The sequence below is a fragment of the Carettochelys insculpta genome, chromosome 5 (assembly GCF_033958435.1).
Source record: "Carettochelys insculpta isolate YL-2023 chromosome 5, ASM3395843v1, whole genome shotgun sequence".
NCBI classification, from domain to species: Eukaryota; Metazoa; Chordata; order Testudines; family Carettochelyidae; genus Carettochelys; species Carettochelys insculpta.
This window is the reverse complement of record NC_134141.1, coordinates 30,601,712-30,621,733: the sequence shown is the minus strand read 5'-3', so window position 1 is coordinate 30,621,733 and position 20,022 is coordinate 30,601,712. Positions and strand designations below refer to the sequence as shown.

General features: G+C 39.4%; 1 protein-coding gene across 5 annotated transcripts in view; it reads left to right on the top strand.

Moving 5' to 3' along the window:
• The window catches only part of PTPRD (protein tyrosine phosphatase receptor type D), a 495,679-nt gene that overhangs the window by 425,217 nt on the left and 50,440 nt on the right, over positions 1-20,022 (top strand). For all 5 annotated transcript variants that reach the window (XM_074994889.1, XM_074994887.1, XM_074994886.1 and 2 more), the window contains one exon: positions 6,929-7,104. In XM_074994889.1, the coding sequence (XP_074850990.1) occupies positions 6,929-7,104 (176 nt within the window). The remainder of the gene's footprint in view (positions 1-6,928; positions 7,105-20,022) is intronic.

Below are 20,022 nucleotides of genomic sequence, written 5' to 3'. Positions count from 1 at the left end.
TCCTTAGAATGTATTTGCAAAGTAACGGTTTATTTTCCCCTCCCCATTGCATTTTATCAATATTTATTGTTCAAAGTATCTCTGCTGAATATTGCCCTTTTTAAAATGAGCTGTAAATACTAGATATTTATACCACAGCACTATTGCAGTTTGAGATTTTCCTTACGAATGTGTGTCTTGTTAAAAGAAGACTTTATCCTAAGCAACATTTTTGATTTGCATCCAATAGCTGTTTTAGTTCATTTCATCCTAGCATGGTTAAAAACATTTGTCATTGATTTAAGCTAATAGTGGAGCTTAATCAGCACTTTCTATTCATCATTACATTAGCTCAAGTTAATTGTTTACAAGCATGACAGAGTTTAATCCTATTACTTCACACTCTTTATTTATATACTTAACAGCATATCTTTTGGAGAAACCTCAAAGAAATAAGGGGGGGTTAAGGTTTAATTTGTCTGAAATAGAAAGACCATGCACTACTTAGCCTTTGAAAATACTTTAAACAATTTCATGATATGATTTCAGTCTGTGAATAGAATGTGAAGTCTAATTAAAGCTATTTAAGATGACAACATTCTTCAGGTAATCAAAGAAATAATTCTAAGGCCTGCATTACCAGCCCCATTGTGTGAGACTTGTATGTTTTACTGGTGTACATAGAGAATATTGCTGCTTGTTCAACTCTCATTTTATTTCATGGAAACAATCCAATAGTAAGTCAGGAACCACAGAGAGACTATTTGTTTTCATCCCTGTTGTCTGCTAAGTATCTCAATTGTGTTAGTGGGTATTTTTTTTTCCACGGTATTTTATGCTTTGTGTGCTTATACGTAATCTGACTGTTTTATTCTCCAAAGGAGTTAAAATATTTTGTGCTCAGCCAGTCATCTAATGTTGCCACCTCAGTGCTGGATCCCTATACTAAGAAAGAGGGCTTGCAAGCTTTTGGTCACTCCTCCCCCAAGAGAGAAGGGCTCCTAAAAAAGGAGTATTAGAAGATTGTTTGTGCTGCCTGAAAATTTATTCTTTCACTGAGCTCTGGGACACCATTACTCGTACAACTTTTACAAAGGGAAAGATGCTGAAGGGACCAGAGCAGACTGTGTCCAGTTACACTGGCATAAATCATGAATAGCACTGATGAGTTCCTCCAGTTTCACAGCAGTGTGACAAAATACAGAATTTAGCCCAGTGTCCCTTTCCTGACCCACGTGGTTATGGCAAGCAGGCATACCAGAACCACTGACCTCAGACTGTTACAACCAAGTTTAAGTAATGGTGGCAGTTGTCTTTGTGCCTGTGGGTAAGATGCCCTCAAGCTATGGCAGCTAACAAAGGTTTGTAGGATTTCATCACAGTACAGCCAAACTGGCTGGCATTTGATTGTTTGTTTAGTATTAGATGTGACACAGTGTTGTCCAGTTTTCTCAGCTCAGAGTGTTTATGGTTAGAGACTGTATGTAATGACATGTTGGCACTTTACATGTATCTCCCACTACAATGGGCATCTCACTTCTGCTGTTTGTAAGTTATTACTATTTATTATTTGTATAGCATAAATACTGCATTAGACAATTGCCAGAGAATATTATAAGAAGGCCCATGCCCCAAAGGGATTGTGTGTGTGTGTGTATGTTGTGGTGAGGTGGTAGAGCAGGAGTGTGGTGTCTAGGGAGCGTGTTGATTGGGAGAGCAAATGTAATTGAGGTGTGTGTGAAAAAAAGACTACTGGAGACAAAGCGGGTGCGTCTACACTTACATTTCTCTTTTGAAAGAGGCATGCAAATGAGGGAGATTGAAAATGCAAATGATGTGCACATGTGCATATTTGGCACCTCATTTGCATATTATTTTTAAAAAGCTTCTTTTGAAAGAAGAAAACCAGTATAGACACTGCTCATTCGAATGTAAACCCCATCTTCAAAAGAATCCTTCTTCCCTTTATTTTATTAAGTCTAGGAGGCCATTTCTACACAGGCCACTTCCTTCAGAAGTGGCATGCTAATACAGGCAGCGAAAGATGCTAATGAGGCATGAATGCAAATTCCCTGCACCTCATTAGCATAATGTCACGTGATTTGGAGTCCGGAAGACCATTCTTCTGGACTCCAAAATGCCGTGTAGAAGCGCAGCTGCCAGGGGGGCTTCTGGAAGGAAGTCTTTCTTCCGGAAGCCCCTCATTCCCAAAAATTTATTCTGGAAACCCCTCCGCCTCCCTGGCACCGCGCTTCTACATGGTGTTTTGAAGTCCAGAAGAACGGTCTTCTGGACTCCAAATCATGTGACATTATGCTAATGAGGCAAGGGGAATTTGCATTCACGCCTCATTAGCGTCTTTCGCTCCCTGTATTAGCATGCCACTTCCAAAGGAAGTGGCCTGTCTAGAAACGGCGGGAGAGAGTGAGTCATGGCAGTGGTGATGATGTGCGCAGGTAACAAGGGAGAGTAGGAGTGGTGGGCATTGCAGTGGGTGGGGTCATAAGAGGTTTGAATAGCATGAACCCGATGAATCCTCATAATCTGAGCAGGGAAAACCAGTCCTGCATAATATTGGCCTCTGCACTCCCCTGCCGTGAAACACATCACTCCACACAGCCTTTTTCACAGGCAGGAGTGCAGGTGCATCAATTTAGTACTACTTGATGCAAAATTTATCTCAAGAATTCTAAAGAAGATAACGGATGACCTGTCATCTGCTTTGGGAGAAGGAAATGTTGCAGAGAAGAATACCCACTTTGAAGTCCAAGGGATCCCCCCTTACAAATTCCATAGAGTCCAGTCTCCATTGAAGAAGTGAACACAAAGCCACTTCTTTCTTTTAAAGGAGATGCATATGAGAGTGCTCCCTCTGTGTCATGATCCATCTTCTCTTGTCCCTGCAACAGCTCCTCTGCAAATACTCTTGCAGGTTTACTCTGCTTGTGCCTTGATTTCTTTCCAGGGTTAAGCAGGAATCTAGTCTGGGAACATCCTTTATTCATAACATTTTAAAAATCAAAATATTTACCAGTATGGAATTTTTTTTTAGTTTTGCTTCTTTATCAGTACAGTTAGTGTTGGATTCATAGAATCACAGGGCTGGAAGGGACCTCAGGAGCACATTGGTTCCAGCCCCCTGCCAAAAGAAGGATCAGCCCTAACTAAATCATACCAGCCAGGACTTTGTCAAGCCAGAACTTAAACACCTCTAAGGATGAAGATTCCACTACCTCTCTAGGTAACACATTCCAGTGCTTCTCCACTCTTCTGGCAAAATAGTTTTTCCTAATATCCAGCCTACGACCCCAGCCCCCATAACGTGAGACCATTGCTCCTTGTTCTGCCATCTGTTACTATGGAGAACAGCCTCTGTCCATCCTCTGAAGAGCCCCACTTCAGGAAGTAGAAGGTTGCTGTCAAATTGCCTCTCGCTCTTCTCTTCTGCAAACTAAATAAACTAATCCTTTCTGTTGCCCTCTGCTGTACCCGTTCCAATGCATCCACACCCTTTCTATACTGGGGGGGCCAAGAACTGGACACAATACTCCAGGGCTGTGACTACACTAGCCCTTCCTTTCGGAGGGGCTATGGTAATGTGGCACTTCAGCAGATGTTAATGAGGCTCTGCCATGAATATGCAGCACCTCATTAACATAATGGCAGCCACGCGCACTTCAGATATGCCACTTTCAAAAGACATGCCACCTGTATAGCCAGGAGCCTGTTGAAACGATCCCCTGATTTCAAAAGCTTCTTCCCCTTTGGTTCTGGGAGGAAGGGCCTTTCAAATTCGGGGGTCATTTCAAAAGGCCCCTGGCTACACAGGTCTCATATGTTTTGAAAGTGGCACTTTCAAAGCACGCATGGCTGCCATTATGCTAATGAGGCACTGCATACTCCTGGTAGCGCCTCATTAGCATCTGACAAAGTGCCACATTACCATAGCCCCTCCAAATGGAGGGGATAATTTGTCCACATCCCAGATGTGGCCTCACCAGTGCCGAACAGAGGAGAATAATAACTTCTCTAGATTTGTGGAAAATATTCTTCCTAGTGCACCCCAATATGCTGTTAGCCTTCTTGACTACAAGGGTACACTGTTAACTCATTCTCAGCCTGTCATCCCCTGTAATCCGCAAGATCATTTTCTGTTGCCCTGCTACTTAGCCAGTCAGTCCCCAGCCTGTAACAATGCTTGAGATTCTTCCATCCCAGGTATAGGAATCTGCGCTTGTCCTTGTGGAAACTCATCAGTTTACAACCCTCCAATTTATCTAGGCCACTTTTGACCATATCCCTACCCTACTCAAGGAGTATTAGTGTAATGTTTGATGTGGAGTTAGCAGTATTCCCTCTTACTGATAATCTTCAGGGGCTCCAGATGCCAACCATCCCAGAAGATCACTTTACAAAAACAGTGAGGTTGTTTTTCTTTTAATTTCCAAGATTTAATTTATAACAACTTGCTTTAATGTGTGATATCAGACAGAATAATATGATTCTAATTTATTCAGAAAATGTTTCTTACCACCTTGATTCAGTTTCTTCATTAATAATACCCAGTAGGTATAGATTTCTCATGCTGGCTTCATGCTTCTTCTCATCTGCTTTGTACAGATGTGTTTTATTATCTTGATAAAGGAAAAAAATGTGGCATTATGCCCAGCCAGATGTATTTTCTAAATCATTAACTCAGATTTCCACATTCAAGGAAACGTGAAAACTTTTCTAATCCAGTGAGAAAGAGCCTTTTGAACCTCAAGCCCCATCCTTCATAAATGGAACTGATGCTCTTCAGGCATGCATACAGTATAGACAGTGTAGAAGTAGGTATAAGCATCAAGACAAGGACTCGTTATCCTGGAAACAACCAAGAACAGTCCACACAAAAAAAATTACTGAGGATATGGGAAAGTGAAGAGAAGCACCATTGTGAAAGTAAAACCGCTAACCAAAATGTGTGATTATAGTGAAGAGTTGGTGGGGACAGGAAGATAGACTATGGGCAGTATTCCTCCTAAAAGAGACAGAACAGAGAAAAAGTAATTTAGAGACTGACAAGGATACACAAGTAGATGTGACAGCGGAAATCAAAGTCTTGCATTCTAAAGTGCATTCAGGATTTAACCAAATTTGATTGTGGTGGCAGATGTCATCTGGGTTCCTCTACCTGATACCATCTGGTCAGGACTTCTTTCAGGATCAGGATAACAAAGCCCAGTAATGTCAGATTAGTCCTAGGAGATAGAGGATATGGCAACCACAACAATGAACCTCGTCCCTTCTGATCTACCTGTCTCCCTGTCTGATGTGGTGGTTAGCATGAATTTCTCCCGCAAAGTATTTTCTTTTAAGAGCCCCCCAAAAAGGAGTGACAGATGGAATAGCCCATCCCTTCCTTATTTTGTCCAATAATCAGGGGGTATTGATTTCCCATCCCACGTATCTCTTGTTTATCAGGCTTGATCTTGAATCTCTCCTGGATTTATATAAGGTAGACCTTTTCATTTGGATGCATTCAGTCTTTCTGATTCCATATTGCACCTTTTTGTTATATATTGTTCTTGGTATAGTGCTATTTTATGACCTTTAACTTCTTAAAGTTAAGCTCATAATTAAGGCAAAATAGAGGCCTATATGTGCAGTGTTCCTGGGACTTCCTCCTGGGACTAGCTCCGTTTTTTGCCCTGCTCAAAGAGTTATGCTAACCCCTATATATCTGGTCACAGCCTATTAGACCCTCATGCCTGCATGACTTCACAGTAATATCTCCAAATCTTCGTGAAGTGTTTTAGTACCTTCACCTAGGATGACTCAGTAGAACAGGACTGTATTTCCAACAGTATCTTAGAGGCCTCCACCTTATTATATATTTGATAATTTAATTTAATTTTTATTTAGTCCTGTGAAGATCCATATTTCATACACATATGCTATAGGAGGTTCCAAGATTTGCATTTGATTTCTATATTTTTCCCATAAAAAAGGCCAATACTTATCTCTTATAATCCAACTAAGGGAAGAGGTGCAAAGAGCCATCATCATAGTCTGAAACCAAGAGGACCTTTCACATATTTTTTTTTAAATGTAAAGAATGAAGCCAGGGGCACCTATAATTTTCCTTTAGGTGACAAAATCTTGTCACCATTCCAGGAATGGTAAACAAGAGCTGAAATATCACAGAACCATCTCAGTACCCTTTGGAAAAAACAGAGCCACATGCTACAATGAGTCTTTTCCTGACAATGTGAAAAGGAGTTTCTGGTCAGTCCAGCATGACCACTGAATCAACAAACTGCACGTGGTCACTGGCCAAAATTCCTACAGAGGCCATGAAGCACAATAGACCACATTTATGATTATAGTTAATGTGATTATTCTGCCCCTACAAACTTCGAAGGTCATGCACAGACAATTTGTCCATTTGAGCTTTGTGCAGCTGATGATGATTTCCTCCTAAATGTAGTCTATTGTTTACAGTAGGGGTTTTTTTTGCTTGTTCCATCTTTTGCAAATTAAATTTTGTAGGCAAATAATATAAAGTGATAGGTTTCATTGGAGAGGAGAGGAAATGAGGAGACAAGAGGCAGCTGGAGGTTGAGGTCCCATTTGCTTCTTTGGACACAATTGATTGCCTAATTGATCACCACTTTAGCAGAAAACACCAAAACTCTTTGGAATAAATGCAGGCATATATTCTAGATGGCATCTGCAGTCTGAGCAAAAAGGAGGATCTTTTACTTCACTTTGATGCCAATGCAAGAATCTTTCCATAGCTAAACACTTCTTTCATGCCATTTGTGATTGTATTATTTGTTTATCAGGTATCGAATGTGCTTTCTAAAACATATGTCAAGACCTGTGCTCACAGACCAACAGAATGTCTGTGGAATAATATCTGATATGTTCTGACTTCTCTAATGTATTCATTCTTCCTGCTTTGCAGGCATACCTGGAAGTGACTATATTAATGCCAACTACATAGATGGATACAGAAAACAGAATGCTTACATAGCAACCCAAGGGGCTCTCCCAGAAACCTTTGGAGATTTCTGGAGAATGATGTGGGAGCAACGGGGTGCAACTGTGGTCATGATGACAAAACTGGAAGAAAGGTCCAGGGTAAGAAAGAACTTGATTGCTTTTGTAGCCTAATCAATTTAAATAAAATAAAAATGGTATCTGCTTTATCATTTACATAAATTTTGCATTCAAATCTGCCTCTGATTTTTTGCCCAGTCCTCACTGTAGCTGAAATAGTGAGAATCTGATGAAGCGGATCTTTGTCTACAAAAGCTTATGCTCTATAAGATCTGTTAGTATATAAGGTGCCACAGGACTTCTTGTTGTTTTTTGAAAATACAGACTAACTTGGCTACCCCGTATACTTGAGAATAATAGTTAGTAGTAGGATCTGTATGACTAAATTGTCTATGTCATAAACTTCATTTCCAAATGTATCGTTATACAGCCCTGCCACATTTTCTTAGTCTATTTGCTAGTGACTAGGAAACTTAAAATCCCATGATTTTTAATGGATTCTTCAACCACTTCAGCTGTTAAATCTGAACTAAACAACAGTATTGTTTTGATGCAACTTACTAGTTTCCAATAGAACCCTTTCCACTTAAAATTATCATTTTAATTACAGTTCTGTTATTACTATTGTTAATGTGGACAAAAGAAGTCAGGCGTTGTTCATACACCTAGGAGAACATCAACTTTTCTGCAATATTGAGCTGCTGAATATTTGTATTCCCACAGAAAATGAGCAAATTAGCTAACATGTTATTGGGCAGTTTTTTTTTCCTGATTAAAACAAGCTGAAAGCTGTATTAATGACTTAATCAATTAATTAAAGCCAGAAGAATGTCAACTTAGCATGTGATAACTACATGTCAACTTTTCTACTATAAACCAAATAGGCCTTTTGGCCCAGTCAGGAAGTTGGGCCTAACTAAATGTGAAATGAACCATATCTTGACTTCAAACCATTTGTTAAAGTAGTATAGATTTGCACTTCTGTACTTTCTTGTTTCTTTTTAACATTGTGAAACAACATATTTGTGCCAGCCTTCTAGCCCAGTTTGCTGCAGGTTTGGATAAGATTCACGTAAGAATCCAAACTTTGGCTGTTTATCCACCATTAGAAACTAGAATATGAGTTTGGAAGTGTCACTTCTTGCATTGGAACAAGAATATGGCTTTATCATCTTTTTGTAAGGAAATCATGTCTCTGTCACTCAACTTTTGGACTTTTATTCCATTAACTATACTGTAGTTAAGATCAAGGAGTACTCAGCTGTGAGTAAAAGTATAATGAGGCTGTTATATTTACACATAGGACTGATAAAAAGAAAAAAGGTTATCTTACTAATATATTGCAGAAATGGAAGACAAAATTACCTGTGGTGTTTCAGCTCTGACGCCTTTGCCAGGAATAATCTGTAAAGGTCAAAGAAAAATTAGGGAAACTGGGGAAGGACTGGAGGGTATGTGTATGATCAGAATGGAAAACAATGGAGTGGATGGATATTAAAAACAAAATAGCATGAGTGTACTGTTACATTAAAAATAAGTATGTTAAACCATTGTAAAAATAGTGGAAGTGTTTCATCTGGGTTGACGTAAGTAACTGGGGTTGTAAAGTATCAAGATTCAAGAAAAGTTCCCTCCCACCCCCCACCCGTTGGGAGAGAGGCAGGGAGGGGAGGAAGGACTGTCATTCAGAAATCTTTTAATCAGTTCAAAGTGGATTGCATCTGACCATACTGTAGTTTAGATATAAGCAATTTATGTATAAGCTGCATTTTTTAAATTAGAACATTTTTAGTGTGTTGAGATGGTAGCAGAACAAAAACCACTGAAATACATCATTCCTTTCTGTAATGACAGTAACTTCTCCTCCCAGGCTAGAAGTGTACAGGGCGATGCTGTTCTGCTTATGTAATTTAAATTAGTTATTGTAGTAATTTGGTTTAGAGACTTATTGGTGTACAGATTTGGCCTTTTACCATTTCAGCATATATTAGAAATACAGGAATAGTGGCCAGTTCAGGCAAGATATAGCAGTTAAATTATAGAATCAGTACCTGCATGTAAATTCAACTTCTATTAACATCACTGTCCACGCATACCTGTTGGTAATGAGTCCATTGCAAAAGCTATTTTTATCACACCTCACTTTATTTTGATGCCCCAGGCCTGCATTAGCCCTGAACCTTGTTCTTGACTTAGGCATATGACATTCTGCCAATTTCCTCACTAATTGCTGCTAATGATCAAGTTGCTTCTAAATGGCATCAGTGCCATTCTGATGATAATGAGCAGGTCTTTGCAGAAGGTGTTTTTACTTAAATACTCACCATTTACCTTAATACTGCAGGTCCTTGCACCCAGTTGAGAAACTTGTTTTGAAATAATCAGATAAAATATGCTCATTCTTTTCACTAATAGCTTATTGTAGTTTCAAGCTAATTCCACTCTCTGCTGAGGGTACCCAAAAAGGGCTGATCACTGATGATTTACATTCAGTGACAACACATTCCTTGAATGTAGTCAGTGGATTGTCTGTGTTTTTCAATGTTTATATCTGTATATTTATTTTATTTGTGACTTAGCTCGTTAGTTCATAAGTGAAATGAGTTTTGTGCAGTCAGCCCAGTCAATAGTAGTGCATGTAACCAGATCTCAGTACATAATTTAGCAGAATGGGCAATGCGAATGTGAAGATATGACATCTAAGTTACCTCTTTCCCTCCTTAGATAGCATCTTCAAATGTCATTAATATTAGTAGTGGGGTGGAAGTAAAAATCCCCAGACTAGGAAAGATTATAATTAGAGGATTACATGCTTTTTTCAACACCATCATTTCTTCATATAGCATAAAACAAAATGAAATTTCAAAAATTAGATCTAAACATGATTAAATGTTAATGAAGATTAAAATATCCTTTACTTTTGTTTTTTCTTGTTCGTCGTTTGTTTTCCATCTGTTTTTGTGTCTTGACAGCCCTGATCACTCTCTCTCATGCAAAGAAAGATCATTCCTCTCTGGGACTTCATCTCCTTTGCTATCTTCATGTCTTCATTTGGTTTACCTTGCTTCTTTTCATTGCTCAGTCCTGCGGCACAGGTTAAAAAGTCCTCAGGCTTTTTTTTTTTCTTAATGGCATCTGCAGACTTATTTGGTTCATTAGCATGTGTTAGATGTCTGACTAACCTCAGCTTTGAGAACGTACATATTTAACAGGGAAGAATGTCAAATAAAGATGTTACAGCGAATTAGTTATTCATTTGTTTGTCTACAGGAAAGCTGCAGAATAGGAAAAGCTCTTTCGTTTATAACCCTTCACACTTCATTGTTTTTGTTTTAAATGTAATCTCTGGAATCTCAGCTGACCTAATCCAGACCTCAAAGAGGAAATCACTGCCATTGCTCTGCTATCACATGTGATTTATATGAAAAGGGATTATACACAGTGCAGAGCATGGAAAAGTGTTGATAACGTATTTATTACATGCATGAGTTTAGTCTGAATGAAATAAAAGGAAAACATTAAGGGGTGAAAACTAGAGATTAGGAAAAGCAGTTAACTGTTACAGTATAGGAATACATGAGATAATTTACAGCATTTATACTATGGTACGAGAATTTCTGGCTTGATTTCAACCTCTCCTGAAATGTACATTTTTAGTGCTGGATCCTTTTGGTTTATTGTTTTCTCTGGGAACCTCAGTGCTGTAGCATGTGGTCCCAAATAATTTGCATGCTGCAATCAACATACGAAGTTATTTGAACAGGCACATGGGGACAGGGAAACTGTGTGGAACAAAAGGAATTGTGACATTGAGGCAATATTCCTATTAGCCGCTGGGTTACCATATTTTCCACCCAAAGATATTGTTTGATGTAAGACATTGTAACAGGTAATTCTATTGTAAGGGAGCTGAAACCTCTCATGCCTTATTCTGATTGCTTGGTACAAACTCACTCTGGAATACTCTGTCAAAACAAAAAGCAGTCAAGTAGCACTTTAAAGACTAGCAAAATAGTTTATTAGGTGAGCTTTCGTGGGACAGACCCACTTCTTCAGACCATAGCCAGACCAGAACAGACTCAATATTTAAGGCACAGAGAACCAAAAACAGTAAGCAAGGAGGACAAATCAGAAAAAGATAATCAAGGTGAGCAAACCAGACAGTGGAGGGGTGGGGGGCAAGGTCAAGAATTAGATTGAGCCAAGTATGCAGATGAGCCCCTATAGTGACTCAGAAAGTTCCCATCACGATTTAAACCATGTGTTAAAGTGCCAAATTTGAATATAAAAGCCAGCTCGGCTGTTACTCCTCTCTGTTACTATGGAATATTCTGGAACAGACATAGTGTTCATTCATGCTTCCCCATTGCTAATATTTTCCTTGCCATGAAATCTCTAACATGTTATTCATAACCAGAATCTTCTGTCACACCTCCCACTGCTGAATTAAAGCCAAATACAATATAAAGGTTGCAGTAAACTGCTCCAGCAATATGAACCTAAATTTAAATTTCTGGACTGATGATAAACGACTTATTACTTCCACCAATTCTTCATACATTTCCTCACAGCTAATGACCAGTTGGAAGAATCAAGTGCCTGTCACTGTGCTGCATGTACTTAAATTGTTCTTGCCAGTCATTAACTACCAGGAAATGGAACGCATTGCAAGGCATGAATATATACAAATGCAAAGAAGAATAATTAATTTGTTATGTGGAGGTCGAAGTACATGTTGCCATGGACACAATGAGCTGTATGCCGAAATACTCTTTTTCTGCATGTCAGAGACCAGTAGGAAAGCAGGAGCATTTTTCCATTAATTTAATAATGAAATGATGAGACCCTCTCCACCAGTTCTATTATTAGGGCAATAAGAAAAACTGGGAATAATTAAGGGCCTTAGGCTTGGCTTGCCTTTGGAGTATTTACCATTGCTAAAGACAACTAACTGCCTTTTTGCATGTGTTTACAATCTTTAATGGATAATTACAAGTTTTGGCAGTGCAGTAGTTGCACACCAGATTCATGCGGCCCAGAATCCTCATTGGCACTTGGTGCAATGCTGCTCTGCCTTGCTACGTGTCATCCTCTTCATTGTTCACTGAATGCAACTGTTAGCAACTTGCGTCTGTGCGGCTACCTGTGGAAAAGACAGGAGAAGTTTCACTCTCTTTAGAGAAGCCAAATTAACTGATAATATGAAATAAATGTTCCCTGTACCAACAAGGCTGCTTTTCTTTCGGGAGTGTTGTATGTGTGGTTTTTTTTTCTTTTTTTTTTTTTTTGATTCAGGACTACATGTAACCCATGAGAACACTCACTTTGAAGTCCCAATGTTTTGAGAGATTTATGATCTGTCATACATGTAAACCAAAATGGAGGTGCTACATCTGCCCATACAACAGAGAAGTAAAAGAGACCAGAACATCTGTCCACTTGAGGCTTGAAATTAGAATTTTGCTTTTATTTTTTGGTAGGGAGAGGGGAGTATTGAATGATATCAGGCAAATTTTATAGGGGTTCTAAAAATGCAGAAAACGACACTGTTTGGCTGTGTAATCAATTCAGTATGCATCATTATTGCTCCTAAAGTCTGTTTAGTATGAAAATCATTGAAAAAACATCTGGTGCACCTCATTTTGCAACATGAACATTCAGAATATGCAGGCAGCTCTGGGTGAAATCCCCAGATACTTTTGCTTCAAAAGCACCTCATAAGGTGAATTTCCATTTTCTGATGGCTGAGAAGGGCCTGCGATACACTGAGCGGTTCTGACTGTATCTGGTAGAAATCAGAGCAGTACATCTACACTAGTCAGTTCACAATTTGCTTGGGGGGCGTTGTTTGCTTGGATGCCTAGCAGACAGAAAGAACTTTCAGGCAGATATGTGCTTAGGATACATTTTGTTAGAATTGTGATATAGTTTAAAACTGGCCCTTTGCTGCGAGGGGAAGCAGATTCATTATCTTTCGGCTTTGGTAGGTTTTGATAGGTAGTACTGGAGGAATATGCATCATAAGTGACAGTAATCTATGTCTTCAGTAATATGGCTCTGAAAAGAGATGCATCATCACTTTAAATCATTCTTTGCAGATAAAATATATAACCTGTACACTATGCACTGCATCTATATCTAACTTAGTACAAACAAATGGTCAATGGTTAGCATATGCACATTGCTTTTGCACTATGTGGTATAGACTGGATGTACTTATTTTTTAAAAATGTTGAATACATAATGTAAACCAAAGACCAGTCACAAAAATATTGGTTACTTACAGGGGAAACTAGAAGAATAATCATGTCTTTATCTGGTAAGCTAGCTATAAATTCCCAGCTTTCTGTTCCCACAGCCATCCTGTCAAGAAAGGAAAGCTGTTGCAAATAACAATTCTTTCATGCTGAATAATACTATTTTCTCCCATGTGAAGAGATGAGCACTAGATTTTTCTATTGCTTGTTGGTTGAGGGTGGCAAACTAATAACTTACAGATCAATAAAAAACTATCAGTATTGCTTTGATTTTAATTCTCTTAGGCTACATCTACACTTGCCCCCTTCGAAGAAGGGGGCATGGTAATCATGGTGATGGGAGATTACTAATGAAGTGCTGTGATGCATATTTAGCACTGCGTTAGACGAATGCTCCCCTGCAGCAACTTTGAAGTGTCAGACTTCGATGTGCCGGCATGCCGTGTAGCCATGGGCATTTTTCTCCCATCACCCTGATTACCTTTGAAGGGGGGCAAGTGTACACATAGCCTTAGGGTGTTCAGGTGTAAAGAGGATAAGAATGGATGAGAATTACAACTAGCCAAAATAACTTGCTGTCAAAACTGTTGCTAGACCAGTAGGGGCAACTAGGAGAGCCCTTAATCAGCTCCTGCCACCCCAGCCCCAATCAGGGAGAATAGATTAAAACTAAGTAAATAGCCAGTGCTTTCCTAGGACCTTTCCACAGCCGCCAGCCTCATTAGCAGGAGCTAAAAGACTGTGAGGAAGTAGGGGTAGTGGGGAGTGGAAATGAGGAAAATCAGGCTCAGAGGGAACAAGGAGCATATTACTCTGTTGCTAGTCAGGCCTGTAAATAGTGGGAAACTAATCTAAATAGTGGGAAAAAGACAAAACATTAAGAGCATAGGTATTGCACCAGCTTGGAGTGTTCCTGAGTTTTTAAGGAGCAGAGTTAAAAGGCTAAATCCAACAGGGTGTGATGTACATACACTGGATTCACAAAAAAGTTAATTAGAAACATACAGGTTTTGTACTGTATTTTTGCGCACTATGACAAAATGCTCTGTCAACAGTCTGTTATTCTTAAAACACTGAAAGTGTTAGATTCTGTTGTGTGACGGTTGTAAAACTCAGCTGTATGGCAATTCAGTAAGGGCAAGGTTTTCAAAGGAACAAAAGGCAGTGAGCAGCTTAGCTCTGACTGAAAGTTAGTGTAATACAGGTGCCTGAGTCCCAGTTCTTCTGTCTTATATATTTGGGACTGATGACCGTACAAATATAGTGCCCTGTTGTCTGGAATGCAGTTAATCAAAGGTGGCTTTTCTTGTTTTGGATTGACCTGATTCTCTTATGGATTAATAGATTTTGCCACATCTGTTGCAACGACTTGGACATCACCTAGACTGGACCGCACCCCCCAAAATTGAAAAGGATAAGTCACATAAGAGCTAGCCTCACACAATTCTCTCACTGTCCAGGAAAGAGATAATAGACGTATAAAATATGTCCATTTTTAGTATGAGCATTTCACACTGCACTAGAGGAGACTTTCTAGTTGTTTATAATGAACACAGTGTGATTCATTCCTGGTCTGTGACTGCACTGTTCTCTGTTCTCTGAACTTGTGTAGCAAGTTCTGGATAGGAACATTCAGATTGAACTACTTAGTTATTATATTTTTGCTCATCTAGCACATTCTGTTGGCAGAAAGTTGTGCCAGCTCCTATTCATGAAAAGAAATGTGTAGATAATGTAGCATGTCTTCTGTTCTGGTTCGGTCATTCCGGGAAATATGCTGCAGTCAGAGAGAGATTCTGTAGAATGCACAAGTTCCATACTTTCTGACCTTTATCATCCCTCATTTGACCGTACCTACTTCTTTATGTAATTCATGATCATTATGCTGTCTTCTCTATTTTGTTTGTGTTAGTGGGTTTTCTGTAAATATGCATGTTAAATATCGATGCAACTGCAATAAAATACTTTCTTTTATGGATTTCCCAAGCAGACGCTGAAACAGTTTGAGCTATAGGACAGATACCTATGTGATATCTTTGCTTATTGGTTATATCCATTAAAGTAGGGATGGTGAGGCTCAAGTTTATACCCAAAATTCAAAGAAACCCTAAATAACTATCCTGTAAAGTTTTGAAGTTCAAAAATAGGTAACATTTTTCCTTATGCAGTTTTTCTTTTTTTTGTGCCATTCTGGCCTGTCATTTCTGTCTTTGAACGGAGACATGATATGATCTAACAAAAGTGGATCTGTTCTGAGGGTGGAGTAGAGCAAGCCTACTTTTATGACCATATTGGACTGATCAATGCACCTCATTCTGGGCTCTAAATCACAGGTTTCCCAAATCAGACCTATGTATTGACAGAATCCCTGTCATACAGGAGCAGCGTCAGTTTTATGAGGTATTTTAATGGCAAGGCAAATTGATCTGGTTATAATAGTACTCCCATGAGTTGCAATAATTTTTGTCTATAGCCAAATGGCAATCAGAATGGTGCAATATTACATTTTTACCCCATAGGTGTCATTGTATTACACTTTCTTTAAATAGTCTTGGTGAAGTCAATGATAGTATTTATAGAATAAGACAGTACTCATGGTATGGAAGTCCATCGCAATCTGGCCCTTACAGAGCATCAGACAAAATGGCTGTCAATCTGAGCCTTTAAAGCTATCATTGTAAGGAAGACCATTGGGAAAAGAATTTTTATTGGATTCACGTTGGATCTCCGAGACCCTGTCCTCACTGATCACATGAAGTGTTTTACAGAGGTGTTCTAACATGTCTACAGGAGAAATATCTTGTAACTTTGTAAATACCTTGGTAGATGGAAAGGAGAATGATACTAAAAATATGATACAAGGTCCTTAGTTTGCTCCACTTAATTTGCTCTTATGTGTATCAATTTGTGGTCCACTCAGTTCTGAGGATCCAATTGGAAGTGATCTACATATTTCCTTTTGAATTATCAATTAGCTATCTTTCTGTATTAAGAATTAGTGTGACAGGGTGTCTGCCCTACATTGCCATGTAAAGGGTTAATAGCGGCCTAGGGATGCTATGTGGAGAAGCAGCCATTAGGAGCGAAGCTGGGTAGAACAACCAAATCGGGTATGGCAGGTATATAAGGAGAGCAGCAGGGCAGGACAGAATCAGTAGGTGCTGGGAACCCAAGGAGTAAGGACTGCATCTCTGGAGGGATGAGAGAACTGAGAACCTTGGGTAGAGCAGCTGCTGGCAGGCAGAGTGAAGGGAAAGGGAACTTTTCTGGCAGCTGAGACTGAACAGCTGAACAGAGATGCCTCTCTGCAGAATGGAGGAACACCAGGTGACAATGCAGCTAGAGGGCTGAGTTGGTTGTGGAAGTTGAGAGGAAATGCAGGAGGAAGCAGAGACAGAGTGCCAAAATACAGGCCATGTATGTGGGCATCAGACTCAAGCTAATCCTCTGCATGACCAGGAGGAGACACCACTGAATGCTGGACCCCATGACAAGTAGTGTCACTGATTTTCCTTTGGATACTTTTTATAAAATGGGGAGTTAAATGCCAATGATTAGAGTGTGACAAACTGTTTCTGCTGCAAGCTTATTTGAACTGTGTTTAAATGGTGTCTTAACCTCTTCTTATAAGCAGAACCTGAAAAAAAGCTGAGCTAAGGTGCAAGAGATTCTACTCTTCCCATATTTTCAGCCCCATTTTGCAAATCCAAGAGATTTAGAACATTTGGATAAGCTTCGAGCAAGCTTATAAATTTCTGGGTACGTACCTGAATTTAGCATCTTTAGTCATTGGCAGCACTTCCAGAAATGACTTATGATTTTGATTGCCCATCTTCAGACATCTAAAAGGAGCCCGATTTCTGTTCTTTGTGAATATTGGATCTTTTAAATTTGTCCCAAACTATGGCCCCAAAAATGAGGAACCTAAAATGACAAGTAATTTTATAAAATCTTTACCTTTATTTTTAATGGAAGTCATGTGGTTGAATCTGTCAGCTTACAATTTTGACAGAGGAATGAATGCTGAAGTCTGACCTGAAACTCTTTAGATATATTCACAGTTTGGCCAAACTTACTGACCCTTCAAGTTGCTTATAACATGCTTCAGAAGTTTGTGAGCTTGGGCACACCTGCCAGGGTTCTGGCTTTTAACCCCATGGGGTGTGCCTACTGGGACTCAGAGCTCCAGCACCACTCCCACTGAAGACCAGACTCCTCCCACCCACTCCAACGGGCAGAAGTTGTGAGCTCCCCCACACCACCTCATTGCAGGTCAGAAGCCCCTGCACCAGCACCTTGCTGCCAATCTCATAGAAGGAGAATGTGGGGAGGGATGTGAGGGTTCAGGGAGCTGCATTTTAATGGTGAAAGAGCTACACATGGCTCAGAAGCCCCAGTTTGAGCCACTGCTGAGGTAGAGTCTCACACTAGTTTGTTCTTTCTGTTCTGAATAACGATTTTAAATTTTCAAGACAATTGATTATTATTATTATTATTATTTATTATTATTATTATTATTATTATTCAGCATAATTGGCAAAAAGTCTCCTTTTTAAAGACCTACCTCAAACTCTATGCAGGAGTGAAATAGCCTTGTATGTACATTGTCTTGGGAAAGTTGAAACCAAGCCATTTTTTAATAAAATGTTAGTTTTCCAGATTTAGAATGTGTATGCTGTTCTTGCATCAAGGGGTACAGGACTGTCTGGATTTGCATATGGTGAGCTTACTCTCTCATCCCGGAACTTCATTTACCCCCATGTCTCAGGTGACCCGCAATGGCTGACTTACGTATTAAGAATGTTCTCAAGGCATTTTTCAGGCTGAGTGGTAGAACTTTGTACTGGAAAATTGTTTCTCTCCCCCAAATGTCAGGAATTTTCATGTGTACATGTTCACATAGAAACTTGCCTCCTTCAGCTCTGTAGAGGCAAGGTTGTATCCTCCCTGGTGTCTGTGGCTTGTTGAAGTGTGAATATCCATGAATATTCTTTGCTGATATTTAAACTCCTCAGGTATGAAACAGTCTCAGGCTTTTCATTCCTATTAGACAAAAAATCTACGTTCAATTTTCCTACAGTTTTCTTTTCAGTGAGTACTCATAATACCATGAAAAATAAGGATTTGACTGCTTTGTCTGAAAGAGCCTGAAAGAGAGAGAGAATTCAAGTTATAAGAATGTGTCTATCATGATCTTTATGTGCCTTGCATACAAAATAGCAGTAAGACTCCTAATAAAAGCATTAATTTTTTGAATCTGTGTTAGCTAATGTCATCTCTTGCCTCAGAGGCAGTTTTGTTAGCATGATAATATGCACCAGGATGGGAGGGATTTATAAAACAAGAGGATATGGGTGGGGAGTATTTTTGAATCTTTTGGGCTCTGGCTATACTGCCCCTCCTTTTCAGAAGGGGCATGCAAATGCAGCCATCAGAAAGCAAATGAGATGCAGGTTTAAATGTCTTGCACCTGATTTGTATACTTGCACAGGATCTAAATTCTGGAAGAGCTGACTTCAGAACCCAAAACAGCCGTGTAGATGGGTTTCATTCAAAAGGGAACCCAGCTTTCGAAAATACCCTTCTTCCTAATTTTTTTCAAGAAGAAGGGTGCTTTTGAGAACTGGGTTTCCTTTCAAGTGAACCCCATCTGTATGCTGTTCTGGCTTTCAAAATCAGCTCTTCTGAACTCAAGATCCCACACAAGTATGCAAATAGGGTATCAGATATTTAAATCTATACCTCATTTGCATTTCCAATCAGTCGTATTTGCATGCCCCTTCCAAAAGGGAGGGGCAGTGTAACCATAGCCTTGGAGGGTGTGTGCTTTCGATGAATTGACCTTGTAAATACATTGTTTCTATATGTGTGCATTTGAAAGAGAAATGTAAGGGGTACGCTTCATTGTTCTCATCATTATTTATTTCATGTACTAAAGGCTATCAGTTTGCTTGGTACTGTAACAAGAGTCCCTTCCTGTATGGGACCTGACATCAAATTATGTTCAAATGCAAGCATTAACAAATAGATCATGGCCACAGTTTTCAAAAGTGATGTGATTTTTACAATCCAACCTGAGTCAGCTTAAAGAAGCCCAACTTTCAGAAAGCAATAGGCATCTACCCTCTTAGAAGTGTCTTGAGTCGGGCACTAAGACTACACCTACACTTACTGGAGAAGATCAATTGCTCTGGGTTGATTTTCTGGGGTGCTGTTTCGTGTGTGCACAAAACAGCATGTTCCAGGGTCAGTGACGACCCCAGAACTCCTACTGAGCCACATGATAGTAAAGAAGGTCGATGGAAGGAGCACTCCCATCAACCTTCTGCTGTGAAGACAGGCACAGAAGTCAACAGCTGCAGAGGCAATTTTTAGTACACAATTGATAACCAAAAACTGCGTAACAGCCGTCCACGTTCAAGGTAAGCCTAGACACAACCTGAAAGCATATTGATTTCAAAAAAATCTAGGCCTAAATATTTAAATTTACCGGCACAACAGTCACTTGACAGTTGATATATACTATTTAATATTGTTTTGCTATTGAAGTCCAACTGAAAAGTCTTGTTTTAACCTCTCACAAAAATGAATCAGACTGTAGACTACTAAATTGCTAGGAGTGCTGGGAATTTAATATGTATTTTCACAGAGCATAAGAGGCTGGCGGGCAGGGGACAGCACATGTTTGAAAGAGAAAACATTTTTTATGTCGAGACAAGTGAAGAAACAGGAATCCAAGTCT